General features: G+C 59.8%; 2 protein-coding genes across 6 annotated transcripts in view; one reads left to right on the forward strand and one right to left on the reverse strand.

Annotated features, from left to right (window-relative positions):
- Positions 1-1,830, forward strand: part of PSD (pleckstrin and Sec7 domain containing) — a 37,591-nt gene extending 35,761 nt beyond the window's left edge. Inside the window, exon 14 of one of the 2 annotated variants that reach the window (XM_051618416.1) lies at positions 41-1,822. In XM_051618416.1, coding sequence (XP_051474376.1) covers positions 41-280 — 240 coding nt within the window. In that variant the 3' untranslated portion in view covers positions 281-1,822. Of the gene's footprint in view, positions 1-40 lie in introns of both variants that reach the window. The other variant, XM_051618417.1, reaches the window with a different exon arrangement.
- Positions 1,773-13,693, reverse strand: NFKB2 (nuclear factor kappa B subunit 2). 4 transcript variants are annotated; one of them, XM_051618411.1, is made up of 24 exons: positions 13,642-13,693; positions 10,352-10,548; positions 9,242-9,355; positions 8,605-8,683; positions 8,076-8,116; positions 7,875-7,973; positions 7,460-7,611; positions 6,568-6,674; positions 6,238-6,396; positions 6,029-6,133; positions 5,798-5,883; positions 5,535-5,673; positions 5,337-5,456; positions 5,056-5,238; positions 4,752-4,893; positions 4,489-4,603; positions 4,092-4,299; positions 3,832-4,001; positions 3,584-3,686; positions 3,239-3,468; positions 3,010-3,079; positions 2,730-2,902; positions 2,541-2,652; positions 1,773-2,452 (listed from the first exon to the last, which is right to left on the reverse strand). In XM_051618411.1, the coding sequence occupies exons 2-24, from the start codon at positions 10,394-10,396 to the stop codon at positions 2,331-2,333; spliced, it is 2,874 nt and encodes a 957-aa protein (XP_051474371.1). In that variant the 5' UTR covers positions 10,397-10,548; positions 13,642-13,693; the 3' UTR covers positions 1,773-2,330. The 4 variants fall into 4 exon arrangements, with proteins under 4 accessions (XP_051474371.1, XP_051474372.1, XP_051474375.1 ...); XM_051618412.1 differs by lacking the exon at positions 13,642-13,693 and having other exon boundaries at positions 9,242-9,286; positions 10,352-10,820; XM_051618415.1 differs by lacking the exons at positions 10,352-10,548; positions 13,642-13,693 and adding an exon at positions 9,945-10,083 and having other exon boundaries at positions 9,242-9,286.
- Positions 13,694-13,919: the final 226 nt, after the last annotated feature.

Here is a 13,919-nt window from a genome sequence, read left to right on the forward strand (position 1 = left end):
AGCTTGCTGACCCCTATCTCTGCTGCACTGTGCCCCCCAGAAATCCCGCTATGGCACCTACGCCATGCTGCTGCGGGCCAAGCTGAAGGCCGGCTCTGAGGATCTGGCAGCATTCGAGTCCACCCTCTTTGACTCATCGGGCGGGGAGGATGATGGCCTGAAAAAATCACACTCCAGCCCCTCGCTCAATGCAGAGCCCTCCAGCACAGCCACTAAGGTGAAGCGCAACGTCTCAGAGCGTGCTGGCCGCCAGTCCCCTGGCCACCCCCAGAAGTCGTAAGCAAGGGGCATCAGCCACCTGCACTGCAGCTCCTTTCCTGCCCCCCCAGTGCCCGGATGGAGGCCACATGCCTGCTGAGACCCTGCATGAGTCCGTTTGTGGCACGAGCTGGGGGGTGACAGCCCTTCCCCAGCTGCCAGCACCAGCCAGGCAGGGCCATGGCCCCTCCATCGGAGACAGGGGGAGGGCAGCACGGTCCCTGGTCCTTGCTCACAGGAGCTGCCTGCACTGTTGGCCCCAGCAGACTTGTTCCAGCCCCTCTTTGTCCTGTGCTTGGCTGCAGGATGCTGTGCTCCTGCCCTGGGGAGCGGGAACAACTTCAACCCACCCACGGGGCTCCATTCTTCAGTGGTTAAAAAAAAAAAAAAAAAAAGACAAAACTGAAGCAAAACAAAGCCAGCGGCTGCTTCTCCTCCAGCTCTGCTGTGCCATGGGGAGGCACGTGAGAGAGGGAAGGGGCCAGTTCTGGCCTGTCCCCTCTCCTGGGACTACTGGCCGGGGGAGTCAGGGCCATGGCACCTGGTCCTGTCCCTGCCACCCTAGCCATCTCTGCACCCTCCCCGCTTTCTTACAACTTTTGAACAGTTTTTGTGATACAGTTTTGCACTTTTTAGTACCAGATCGAGCTGACCACCAGGAAGGGTGTTTTGTTTCTTTTTTTTTTTTTTGGGGGTGGGGGGGCTAATTTTGAGGGGTTTTTTGGGAACTGTTTAAAAAACAAAACCACAAACCCAGCCATGTCCTGTAGGCGCTGCACTCGGGGGGGGGTGGAAGTTCTTAAGTGGACTCAGGGGGAAACCCAGCTCCCTGCCTTCCCCCCACACCCTGCAGCAAGCTGAACATGGGCTCCTGTGTGTGCTCCTGCCTGCACCTCAGCTCTACTCTGGTAGCAGCAACCTTCTGGTGAGAAAGCCCTGCAGCCACTGGCACCAGGGAGGCACCCTTGGGATGGTTGCATGGGGGGGGTGGGCTGATGTGTTGGTGCTTCATGACACCCACCCCCCACTGGCAGTCTGGACTAGCCCCATTTGCACCTCCTGGGTGTGAGGGTTGTACCCAGGGCACACTGGGCCAGTGGGGAGGTGACCCCTGAAGCCAGAGCTAACCTGGGGTTCTTCACTGCCCTATGGGGCTGGCACAGGCCAGAGGCAGCTTTCTTTCCCATGCTGCTTCTCCAGTGTATGGCTGGGGTCTGGGAGGCTGCCAGCAAAGCCCAGTCCACAGCCCTGCAAGGTCCTCATGATTCAGCAGCAGTGGTGCAGTCCCTTCCTCTGCCATGGGCACCCTTCTTGCCAATGTGAGGGGCAGCCCCCACCACTCCAGGGTGAGCTGGAGGATGCTCTTCTGGAGCTAGGTGCCAGTGGTGAAGCATGGCTGCAGGAGTGCCCAGGGTGTGCAGGGAGGGATCTGGGGACAGCAGAAGGGCTGCAGGTGGGGGGTGTTGTACATGCTGTTCTCAGCTGCCTGGGACTCATCTAGTTTCAGCACTGACTTTGCGAATGTGTCAAACTTTTTATTCTGCTCTTTTGAGACTACTGCAAAAAAAACAAAAAAAAAAACAGGAAAAAAAAGAGAAAAATAAAAGAAAAAAAAAAAACAAAAAACACAACAACCCACCTTTGCCCCAGGCGGCTTGTGGGGGGAGAAAAACATTTGTACAGCTTCGTCTCGGTTACTGAAGTAAAACTCGCTCTTCATTTCCACGTGCACTGTGTTTTCTCCCCCACAGTTGGGGTCAGCCTCAGCATAGAGGGATGCTGAGGGGCTGGAACTGCCTCCTTGCTGCTGGACTCCCAGCCCCAGGCAGGGCTCCAGGAGGTTAGTGCCTGCTGGCTCAGGGCTGGGGTTGGAGACAGGAGGGCAAAGGCTAAGGGAAACTCTCCCTTTATTCAGAAGGGGAACCATTAAATAAGAGCAGAGAGCCGGCTGCATTCTGTCCCCCCAAGTCCAGGCAGCCAGGCCCTAAGTCTGGAAGGCACTTGTGTGGGCAGGGCAGGGTGGGGGGCAATGTGCTCCACACCCCAGGGTAGGTGCAAGGGCTACCAGCCCCTCAGTGCACCTGTGGCTGCTGGCTGTGGGGCAGCTCGCTTCCTGGCCCTGGCTTCAGGGCCAACGTGGGTCCCTGCTCCTCTTCCACAGACTCGCTGCCATAGGCACTGTCTTCCTTCAGCTCTGCAAAGCAAACCCCGGGTGCTGTCAGCAATGGGGGCATCAGGGAGCAGCAGGGACGTGACCCTCCCCATCCCCTTGCTCTCTGTACCTGTACTTTGCAGCTTCTCCAGTGCCTCGGTTTTGTGGAGCATCCTGACAGCCTTGCGGAGCCCCATGGAGTCCAGTGCCTCCAGCAGCCCCCCCAGGCTGCCCCCTGCCAGCTGTGGAGAGAGGGCACTGAGCGGGGCCAGCAGCCAGCCAGGCATGGGGGAGGAGGATGCCCCAGCTGGCCACTGACCTCATAACTGCGCAGGAGGCTGACACTGGGTGAGGGGGTGTCCTTGTAGGTCTCCACTAGGCTGCAGAGCCCCAGGCGCTTGGCCAACTCCATCCAGTCTGACCCACTGCAGTCCTGGTTCAGCAGCTGCTCCAGCCCCTGCAGTGCCTCACTGTCCAGCGACAAGACCTTCCCTGTACGGGAGAGATGCCTTCATCATGTGCTGCCCATCCCCATTGCTGGGAGGGTCCTGCCGTGCCTGGGCATGGTGCTTTTTTTGGGGGGAAGAGGGAGTGCTCACCTGGCTGTGAGGCAGTGGGCAGTTCTGCCTCAGGGTCCTGCTGAGAGGCCTGCAGCAGGATCTCCCGCACCTGTGGACAGATGCAGAGATAATCCACCCTGCCTCCCCACACCACAGCTCTCCCCGGCACATGGAGGGGCACAGGCATCCTCACAGGAGCATATCCTGGACCTCTGTCCTATCCTTGCCCCTGCAGAAAGGTTCCCAGGGATCTGATTCCCGCACACACCTTCTGGCTCTGAGTCAGGTCCAGAGGCGTGTGGCAGCGGCGCTGTCTGTGCCCCGCCTGCCCATGCCCCTGTGCAGGGGGCTGGGGGTCGCTGCCTTGCTCCAAGGCTGGGGCCAGCTCCCCCAACTCCATAGCCAGCTCCTGCTCCTCGGGGTCGGCATCTGTATCGCTGCTGGCTTCTGACGAGGATGGGCTGACAGGCTCGTCGTTCTCACACAGCATGTCTGCCCCTGTCAGGGAAGGGTGGACTGAGACCCCCAGAAGGGCAGGTCGGCCTGGGAAGCCAGAGTCTGCTCTGGGTGGGCAGTTGGGGCTTCATGGAGGGGAGGGAGGGCAGCACCTTACCAGCTTTGAGAAGCAGTTTGGTGAGGGTAGGGGAGCCCAGGCCAGCAGCCAGGTGCAGGGGGGTGTTCCCAGCAAAGGTCCGGCTGTTGACATCTGCTCCCAGCTATCGAGAAAAGCACAAGGCTGTGAGGATGGGCTTTCTGGGTGCTGCTCCCCTCCCTGTTCCCCGTCATCACAGGGGACTCCCACCTGGCCCAGGGGGAGACTGCACCCCATCCCACAGCCACCAACCCACCTCCCCCCTGTACCTTCTTCACCAGATGGGTGACCATGTTGAGGTTCTCCATCTCCACAGCCAGGTGCAGCGGGGTCCTCCCACCCTGCCTCTCCACTGCGTTCACATCCGCTCCTTTCCTAACCAGCAGGTCCAGGCATGACAAACTCTTTGCCTTCACGGCCAAGTGTACAGGCAGGAGGCCTGCAACAGGGGGAGAGGCTCAGCAGCTCTCCAGCCAAGCCCACAACTGCACCACTGGGTTCCTGCCCATCATCTCCCAGCCCCACTCACCGTGGAAACTGGGCAGGCGGAGCAGGTAAGGGGCAGATGAGCCCAGGTGGGCCAGCAGTGTCTTCAGCATCTCATCGTCGCCAGCCTGGAGTGCCAGGTGCAGCAGGGAATTGCCGTAGCGGTCCAACAAGGTGGGGTCGGCACGGGCTTGCAGCAGGAGCTGGACTACTTGGGGCTGCTTGGTGATGACTGCCAGATGCAGTGGTGTCTGTGGGACAGAAGAACTCCCTCAGCCTAATCCACAGAAGGAGCTGAGTCCTGCGCCACTCTCCTTGCCAGCATGGCTGCATCATGCTCTGCCTCCCTGCAGCAGGAGCAGCAATGGGAGGTCCTGGGATTGGGAAACTGGAGCAAGCCCCAGGCAGAGGAGAACCGGCTGTCCCAGGAAACTGTGTACCTGCTGCAGGTTGTTGGAGATGTTGATGATCTGCTGGTTGGGGATGCTAACGATGACCTCGATCAGCTGCTTGATCACAGCCGTCTGCTCATGGATAATAGCAAGGTGCAAAGGCCTGTAGAGAAAGCGGGGATGGCCCTTGGCTCAGCTCCACACCTCTCTGCATCCTGTCACCTTCCACTCCCCAGTGCTCCATAACGGGGGAGCAAGATGGCCAGCAAGACTTCCGCACTGTCCCACCCCCAAACCACTTGTGCACTCACGTGTCTCCGTTCTCATCCTGTGATGCAGCCAGGTGCCTCTGGACTGCCAGCAGCATGCGGGGGTCAGCAGTGACTGAGTAGTCCAGCAGGGCATGGGCATTGCGACGGGCCAGCGCCAGCATCCACAGCTGACAGAGATGGGCTGGGGGGCAAAGCAGGACATCACCTCTGGGAGCGGCAGGTGCATCCACCCTCCTGCCTCCCCCTAGGTGCAGAGGAGAGTGGCACCTGGCCCCCAAAGGTCCCAGACCCATGCCCCCTCTCCGGAGTTATGTCCCTCAGCACCCACTCCAGCCCAGCTTACCATGCTGCTGCAGCTCCTTGCAGTATGTGCTCTCCACAGGTGCCTGCCTGTCACTCCTATCCCCCTCTGCCTCGAGGCCCTTCATCTGTACACCCCCTTGGTAACCCCCCACAGGGTGGGGGCCAGTTGAGTAGATGCTGTTGTAGGCCAGCCCAGGAGAGTAGGGGAAGCTGAGGTTCCCGCCTGGGGAGCAAGGGGGACAGGTTAGGCTGGAGGGCAGCAGGGAGCCCCCAGGGCTGCAGCCACCCAAGCAGGGAGGGTTAAGAGGTTTCTCCACTCACCTCCTCCAGAGCCAAAGCCTCCAGCTCCCCCACCAGCACCTCCCATGTGCGAACCCCCACCAAAGTGCTGGGGAAACTGAGGCAGGACTTTCTTGCGCTTCCTCTCCACTTCTTCCTTATCTGTGGGGGGAGAGTGGCAGCGGGGTGAGAGGCAGCCCTAGCGGCAGAGGGCATGCCAGCCTGCCTGGGGGTGCTCACCTTCCACCACGGGGTAGTAGGTGAACTGCTTGGAGTCGCTCACATCACCCCCCCGCTTCCGCTTCAGCTGCAGGAAAACGGTGACGGGACGGTCGATCTTGGGCTTGTGGTAGGGGGGCGTGCGGAAGACGATGGCATACTGTGGGCAGGACATACAGATGTGGGGTTCTGCTCCTCCCCAGAGCTGGGGACAGGTGACCTCACTCCATAGGACACCCAACTGCTTCAGGGCATAGCAGAACACCCTCCCACCTTCCCTGTACCTGCTTGTGTACATCAGTGGGAGAGAAGTCCCCAAAGGCCTGCCAGCCATTCTCATCGTCCTCATAGAAACGCACCTCGATGTCATCTGGGGAGAGAGGGGGCACCTGGCACTGCCTGTATCTCAACCCTGGCCAGGCTCACAAGACAAAGACCTCTGGCCAACCAGGGGCCCTGGATCTCTCCTGCCACAGCCCCTCTGGAAGGAATTGGTTACAGGAAAAGGCTTTTACCTTTCTGAACTTTATCACACAGTAAGTAGACCTCATCCCCTCCTCGCACAGAGCCTGCCGTCTTATCCATCCGTGAAATCTTCAGATTGGAAGCTCCTGGGGATTCTGTAGAGAGAGGAGGAATTCAGAACTGCTGTGGCAGACAGAGCATCCCTCATCTCCTTACCCTGCCCCGCCCCATCCCCTCCCTGGCCTCGCCCCATGCTCACTGCTGTCATGGATAGGGTCTGAGATGACAGGCTGGAGGGCCAGCGTGAAGTTCCCGCTGCTGTCACGGAGGTAGGCGGTGAAGCGCAACCGCACAATGCTCAGGTCCATCACCTTCTTCAGCTCCTTCGCCTCCAGCTCAATCTCACGCAGCTCCGCTTCTGCCAGGGCAGGGGAAGACAACATCAGGCTAGGCAAAGGGTTGGAGTTGCAGGTCCCCCCGCCCATTCCTCTCAGTCTCATGCTAAGACCAGCCCCCCATTGTCACCCCACAGCAGGTCCCTGCTCCCTCTGGAGTGCTCAGTGCCAGCAAGCTGCCCGGCAGTCCTCACCTGTCAGCAGATGGCTCCTGTTGCGCATCTTCTGCTGCTTCAGCTTTTCCTTCATTATCTCCATCATGTTCTTCTTGGTGACATGGAGCACACCCAGGTTGCTGAACCTGGAGAAGAGGGATCCAGCTGGGATCTGGGAGGACTGGGGCTGGGAGCAGCTGTCCCAGGAGGCACATGGACTGCTGTGGCCAAGAAGAAGCTGTGCAAAGCATAGAGTGGTGTTGCTCAGGCAGCAAGGGGGTCCACATATGTGGGGCATAAGAGAAGCACCCGCAGAGGAGCAGAACAGAACCCAGAAAAGTGGTGGCTGGGACAGTCCAGGCTCCCACAGGTGAAAAATCCAAAGGGGAAGACCAGGAGGGCTGGAAGCCAGAGGGATGTAAATGGGACCAGGCTGAGTCAGCAGCCAGGGCTAGATTTGTAAGAGCAACTGCAGCAGTAAAGTGCATGCAGCTCCAGCCCCTCCTGTCCCACTCCAGCAGAAGACCTAGGGAAAACAACCTCTTCTCCAAATGGAGCTTCTGGGCCAGTAGTGTCAGTGCACATGGGTACCCAAGCAGCCAGAAGCCTGCCTGCTCCTGCCTCAGCAGCTGCATGTGCAGGGAGCTGCCCGCCAGCGCTTACCAAATAACCTGGCAACTCAGCCTGGCTACAGAAGTCACCTGTGAAGCTGGAGAGCTGCAACCCCAAGGACAGAAGCACAAAACAAGCTGCACATGCCAGATACAGAGCTAAGCAAAATGTTCAGGGGACAGATGTACTGATGACTTTGTCTAAACCCACTCCTGGCCCCACCCAGAAAACCCAGCTCCTGCCCAGACTGTAAGCTGCAGCCAGCCCCCCAGCCATCCCACATAGGCAAAAGGCCACCCCAGGTCTCGCCTGCACATACTGAGCCGTCATGTCCTTGGGTCCCACAATCGCAATGCAGTTGCCAGCCTCATTGCACTGCTTCCCCACCAGGCTGTGGGCATGCACACGGGGAGGATCACTGTGCGTCACCAGGTCTACCTCGATCCGGGCCATCCCATTGTAGTTGCAGATCTGCAGGGAGAAATGAGGTGGGAGTCAGGTACAATACCTTGGGAGCCTGCAGGACTCCTCACAGCCCCTGCTATTCCTCCCCCAAACCCCTGCAATTCCTCTCCACAGTCACCACCCCTCCTGCTGCAGCCTTCCCAACCCTCCAGTGTGGGAGATGTGCAAAGCTTAATATACACGTCATGTTCTTCCTTCGATGTACCCTCCTGGTGCCGTCCACACGGGCTGAAAATGCTGTCCTATCCCCTCCCCAGGTTAGTGCTCACCTTGACAGTGGGATAGGTCTTGCGCCCCTTCTCGCTGGATGCTCCTGGCAGCCCCCCATGTGAAGGGCCCTCGCAGCCATACCGAAACCGGAACCCCCGCTGTGAAGGCAAAGAGAAGGTCGGCCAAGGGTAGCCCAAAACTGATGCCACGAGAGCAGAGGGTGACAGCTACACCTGCCCTTACCTGGGTGACATCCTTACCTGCTTAGGCTGCTCAATAATGACAAGGTAGGGACCTTCCACTGGAGAAAAGAGAGGAGAGAAATGCAGGATAACCAAAGTAGCATGAGAAACACAGGATAACCAAAGTGGTTGTTCCTAGTAAGGATGCTGGAGGTACTGGGAGGGTGCTGAAGGCGAGGTGACCCCTGTCTGTCCCATGGGGGTGCTCAGGACCCCCAGCCTCTGTGCTGCCAATCCCAGCCAGGAGCAGCAGAGTTGGCAAGGAGAGGAGGGAAGGACCAGAGGATACTCTGGCACCTGGGGAGCAGGGAACCCCTGGGTAACCATCACAGCCCAGCCTCTGGTCCCTGACAGACAGAGCAGCAGTTCCAGACTGAGCAGCTCCCATCCTGGTGGCATGAGGCAGGGATTCCCAGTCAGCCCACAATGGGGCCAGCAAGGACACAGCCCATAGTGCTGCTGGGAACTATAAGGCGTGAGTCAGCCTGATGGGAAACCCTGCTGCAGCCAGGGACCCCTGGAAGGGCACAGCCAGAGGGGCCCTTACCTGTCTCCATCACAGGCTCCTTCTGCTCCATCATGTGAGGGCCAAAACTGAAGTCATCATAGTCAAGCCCATCCAGGCACTGGATGATATGAGGGAATATGAGCGTGGTAAGTGTGTTGGGGCTGGAACCCAAAATTGCCCTGGGTGGCAGACACAGTCCCCATCTCCCACCCTGGGACAGGGGGCAGTTTGGCACAGAGCTCCATTGCCCACCTTGGTGCGGGGAGGGGGCAGAGGGCAGGCACAGATCCCTCACCCCTTCCAGGAAAGAGGGGCAGGCAGGTGCGGACCCCTCATTGCCCACCCCTGGGGCACCAGCATGTCCCTTTTCCCACCCTAGGGGCAGACACAGACCTCCCATGTCCTATCCTGGAGGGAGGCAGAGACCCCCCATTTCCCATACTTGGGGCAGACACAGATGCCCCATTTCCCACACCAGTGCCACCTGCAGACCTCTAATTGCTCACCACGGGGGTGGACACAGGCCACCACCAACCACCCCAGTGACACCCGCAGACCCCCACCTCCCACCCCGCCATGGGTCAGGAGCCGCCGAACGCCCAGCCGCGGGGCCGGGGCCAGGCGGAGCCTCCCCACGCCCCCCGGGCCGATCCGATACGACCCCTGCCGCACTCACGGGCTGGAACTGCTCGTCCATGTCTGTGCGGGGCCGGCCGCCGGCCTGCGGGGAGAGCGCGGGGATGAGCGGGGACCGGCGGCGGCAGGAAGGCACCGCAGCTCCGGAAAGTCCCTAGAAACCCCGCCGAGCCGGGAAATGACGGGACCGCGCGTCACCGCCCCGCCCCGCCCGGGGCACGGCTCGGCCCGGCTCGGAGCTCGGCCCGGCCCGGCCCGGGGCACGGCAGGGCACGGCTCGGCTCGGCGCTGGGCACGGCTCGGCTCGGCGCTCGGCACGGCCCGGCCCGGGGCACGGCTGCCTGTGCGCCCGCCGGCGGGTCCCCCGGCGCGGCCGGGGGCGGTGGGATGGGCCATCTCCTCACCGCCTGGGAGTTTTGGGCTTCGAGCGGCGGGCGGGCTGGAAATCCCGGCGGCTGCCTGCCCGCCTCCCCCGGCTGCTCTCGCTTGGCCCCTGCTTGGCACCCCGGCAGCGCCTGAAGGTCCCGAGTTTCCCTCCAGGAGCACAGAGGGGTTTGCCCCCGCGTGCCCCGCTGTCCCCAGCCACCTGCCCTGCTTCTGGCACTGGTCCCCGTTGACCCGCCATCATGTCCTTTCCGGACAAGGCTTGCAGAGCAGCAGAGCTGAAACCACCCGGATCGTGCCAAAAACCCCCAGCGACAGCCTCTGGGGCCCTCCCACGTCCCCACCCTGCATCATCTCACCTTAATGATGCAACTCCACAGCGGGATGTCTCCTCCAAGCCCCCGTGGACCCAAACAGAAGCAGCTGACCCAAAGCCCAGTGTCTCCCCATTGGTCAGGGGAAGCTCTGCAGCACACCGCAGACCAAGGCAGGCACGTGGCACCCCTGCACTACTCCCCCACTGCCCCAATTTCCACTTATGTGGCAACCCCTGCATACTTCCTGCATAGGTGGCCTGAGAGAGACATTCGCTATCCATGTTCCATTCCCTCTTTCCCACTAGGAAGTATCTGCTTTCAAAGTGGGAGCAGCAGCTCCCCGTGGGAGCATCTCTGGAAGCCCTGGTTACCAGTGCCGCCCTCACAAGGTACCACCAGCAGCAGGGTCCCTTCCCCACCACCCACAGTGCTCACACCCTCCTACTCACCAGGGAGGAAGAGGTTGGTCTCAGCAACCCATCCAACCCCAGCATCGCCGCAGGAACTGTCGGTTACCGCAGCCGTGGGTACCGCTTGGGGTGAAGGTTTGCCTGATCACAGGAAACCACTGGAGAGTTCTAGCAAAGGGTCAGGATCAGAGCAGAGCCTCTGGGCACACTGTCTTGCTCCACATTTCTTCTCCTCACTATGGAAAGATAAAAAAAACCAACAACCACCACACCACAGTATCTGAGTCCACAGAGCTCTCATACCATGAATTTCTGAATCAGTGATTGTTGCAGGTCCCTGCACAGGGGATTTTGGGTGTGTGGGAGAAGAGGGGAAGGAAGGGGATTGTTCAACCTGTGTGTGACTCATATTCTTCAGAAGATGAAAAGAGCCTTTTCAGGGAGATTTTCCAGCCACTCATGTCCTCCAGAGGGGCTGCCCTGGGGCCCCAGGCCTGAGGTTTTCCCCAGCTGGCTTGCCCCTGAGCCCAGCTGAGCTCTGGCAGCCCCAGCCCAGCCTGCCTGTGGGATTTTAGCCTAGGATGTGAGGTCCAAGGGACCTGCAGGTGCAGCAGGGTGGCAAGGATGGTGAAAGTGGAGATCCAGCACTGTGAAGTGGGACCTTCCTCCTGCCATTCTGCATGGGCTTCCAAAAGTCTGGAAGCATGGACACAAGCCCCCACTGGCCTTTGGGAAGCAGCACACGCCGTCTGCCGTCAGGATCTTGGCAGACATCACACCTGGGTAGCCTCAGCCTGCCACAACCAGCCAAGCACCTCATCTGCTGGCACAGGCTTCCCAGAGAGGTGAAGGAGGGGATAAACATCCTTTCTCACTGTGCTGGGAATAACCCTCTCAAGCCCTACCCGCTAAGCCTGGCTAGGGGGGCCCAGGCCCAAAGACACAGGAGGACAGACTGTGTCCCTTATGTCCCTTGAACAGAACAGCTCCCCTTCCCCAGTGCCATCAGCCCCTTCCCTTCTACAGAGGTTTTCACAGCTCACTCAATACTGCCCAGAACACTTCCACTTGTTGCAGCAAACAGCATGACTAAGGAACATCATGGGGTTGTGCCTGTGTCTCCCCAGCCTGCGCAGCTCTGGCTCCCTCGGGAGGTTGCTGGCCAAATGCCTGCACACTCGTGCAGTGCACGTTGGAGGAAGCCCACCCTGCTCACTGAGCAGAGCTGGGGTGACACTGCCTGCTTCTTGTTCTTTTAAGAGCAACCTCAGGCAACCTCAGACCTGCTTTTGAGGTAAATTCTGCCCTCCTGTTCAGAGCAGCTGTGCCCTTCAGGCCCCCAGGACCTCGGGTTTCCCCTAGGAATACAGCACACTTGGCTTTTATCCCCCGCACATCCCATCCTCCCCTTCTGCCACTAGTAGCATCCTCTGCTCTGTGGTACACAGTGCATCTGGCCTGGACTTGGGGCTTGTGTGGCCCCACTATGTTGAGCTAATTCTTCCCTATCTTCAGAACTTCTAGGGCTCAAAAAGATTCTCCAGGCATTGACTGGAATGTAGCAACCAGACTGCAATGCACTGCCCAGAGCAGCACCAGCTCCCTGCTCTGGAGTGCAGCACTGCCACAGCACCCCTGCTGGGTGGGCCAGCTTCCCTCTGCAAGCCAGACTGCTTTAATTAAGGGCCAGGCGCTGGCAAGCAGTGCCAGTTAAAGCCATTCTTCCCTGCCTGCAGCTCCTTGAACGTGACCTAGTAATGCAGGTGCTATTTTCTTTCCACCCATGACAGCCAGCTGACTTGCAGAGCTAATGCCCTGGGGGTGAGAGGGAAACTTAAGTCTGTCTGTCTGTGGTGGGAGTGTTTAACAGCCATAGGAAAGGGTGCTCCAGAAATGCAACTGGAGGCATGAGCACAACTCTGCTCCAAACTGCCCTGGTGTACAGCTGACATGTTCCAGCCACCCAGTTGGCTGCTTATTCCCTGCGTGTTTTGATTCCCCTGGGGTCTGATAATGCCTGGAAAAGAGGGCCCTAAATACCTGACCTTGCTTTCTGCACAAATCTTGTGCTCTGCTCCATCCCAGGAGTCCCAAGAGCTACTGACAAGGATCTGGCAAGAGGCTGCTGAGTCCCCCTTACCCAGTGTTCACATGGTCTTAATTCTAAGGCCCTGGAAACAGAGTCCTTGACCTGCAAAAGTGGCAGAGAGAAATCCCCTCTCCCTAAAAGCTGTCCAAGCCTTTCCCTTCCTGACAGCCTGCCCTCTCGCACCAAAGTAACTCGTATCTCTCCGCATAAAATGCCTTTACTCCTATTGAGGCTATCTAGCTGGTTTTGGCAAACCTCAACCATCCACTAATCTTCTGGTTTTCTCCTCTAGGGCCTATTAATCAGCTGCTTTGCTGTTGTGTTATGAACCGTTGGCTCCAAATACCTATCTGTGCACCCTCAGAAAAACCCTCTCAATGCCAACCGGGAGTTTGCTGTCTCCCACTCTCCCTGGCTTCCACTCTGCCTGCCTTATCACTACGATGTTGGCTTTCATAGCTCCTTTTGGGATAAAGCAAGCTGAGCCTAAGGGCCAGCCCTAATCACTGCCGAGGCAGGGATCAGCACATGGAGGGAGAGCTGCAGGATGGGGCAGTATTCACCAGCAACACGGAAACAGGAAAATAAGCAGCTTCCCTGCTGGCAGTGAAATGGGTGTCAGCACCAGTGCTAGGGCATGCTTTCTTCTCCCCATGCCAAGACAGAAAATCTCTCTCCAGCCTGCATGTCCCAAACATTTTCCTCAGCCAGCTGAGAGGCAGCCAGGGACCGCTGGCCACGGTGAGCAGGAGGCCAGGAGCTGCCGAGGCCTGGCCACTGCAGACCCTTCAGAGGGATGGCCAGCTCTGGCACTGAAATCTCTCGACCAGCTAGCTCAGCTCCCTTTTAACTGGGAATCCGGATTCACCTGCACCCATCACCCCGGTGTGCACAGGGTGAGCCGAGGAGCTGAGCCCAGGCAGAGCGCAGGAGGCTGCTCTGCACGATGGACTGCCAGGCTCTGCACCGGGGCTCAGCAACCCAGGGCTCAGCAACCCAGGGCCCATCCCCTGGGGCTGGGCACACACAGGTGCTTTCGGCTGAGACGCTCTCCCCACTGATGCAGGCAGCCCAGCCCGCTGCCCAGCAGGCTCGGACGTGCTCACTCCGCGCTCGGGGGACCGGCACCCCCGGGCAGCGCCCCACCCCCGGGATGCCCCCCTGCCCCGCCGCCTGCCCCGGCCGGCCCGGACCCGCAGAGCCAGAGACCATCCCAGACCGCACCGTCCCGGCCACTTACCTTCAGCTCCAGCGCAGTCGCCTCGTCCCGGCCGCGGCCCCAGGAAAGTCCCGTCCGGGCTCCGCCTCCCGGGGCTTCCCGGGCCCGGCTCCGCCCCGACGGGGACAGCGGCGGGACTGGGGGCCGGGGACACCCTCTCCAGGCTGCTGCAACCCGGGTGAAATCGCTCGTCTTCCGTCAGCCTAACACTGGGACAGGGAATCGAGCCTCGGGCTCACCGCTATCCCCTGAGACCAGCAGGACCCTTCGACCCCCATCTCTTTGGACCCGGTCACCAC

This window comes from Apus apus, chromosome 4 (assembly GCF_020740795.1).
Source record: "Apus apus isolate bApuApu2 chromosome 4, bApuApu2.pri.cur, whole genome shotgun sequence".
Classification (NCBI taxonomy): Eukaryota; Metazoa; Chordata; class Aves; order Apodiformes; family Apodidae; genus Apus; species Apus apus.

Bases quoted from the DNA above. Each gene is read 5' to 3' on its own strand.
- NFKB2 (XM_051618411.1), bottom strand. From the start codon at position 10,396: ATGCTGGGGTTGGATGGGTTGCTGAGACCAACCTCTTCCTCCCTG. The intron at 6,397-6,567 runs GTGAGGACTGCC...CTGCCCTGGCAG, and splicing joins CAGGAGCCATCTGCTGACAG to AAGCGGAGCTGCGTGAGATT. The intron at 5,884-6,028 runs GTAAAAGCCTTT...CTCTCTCCCCAG, and splicing joins GTGTGATAAAGTTCAGAAAG to ATGACATCGAGGTGCGTTTC.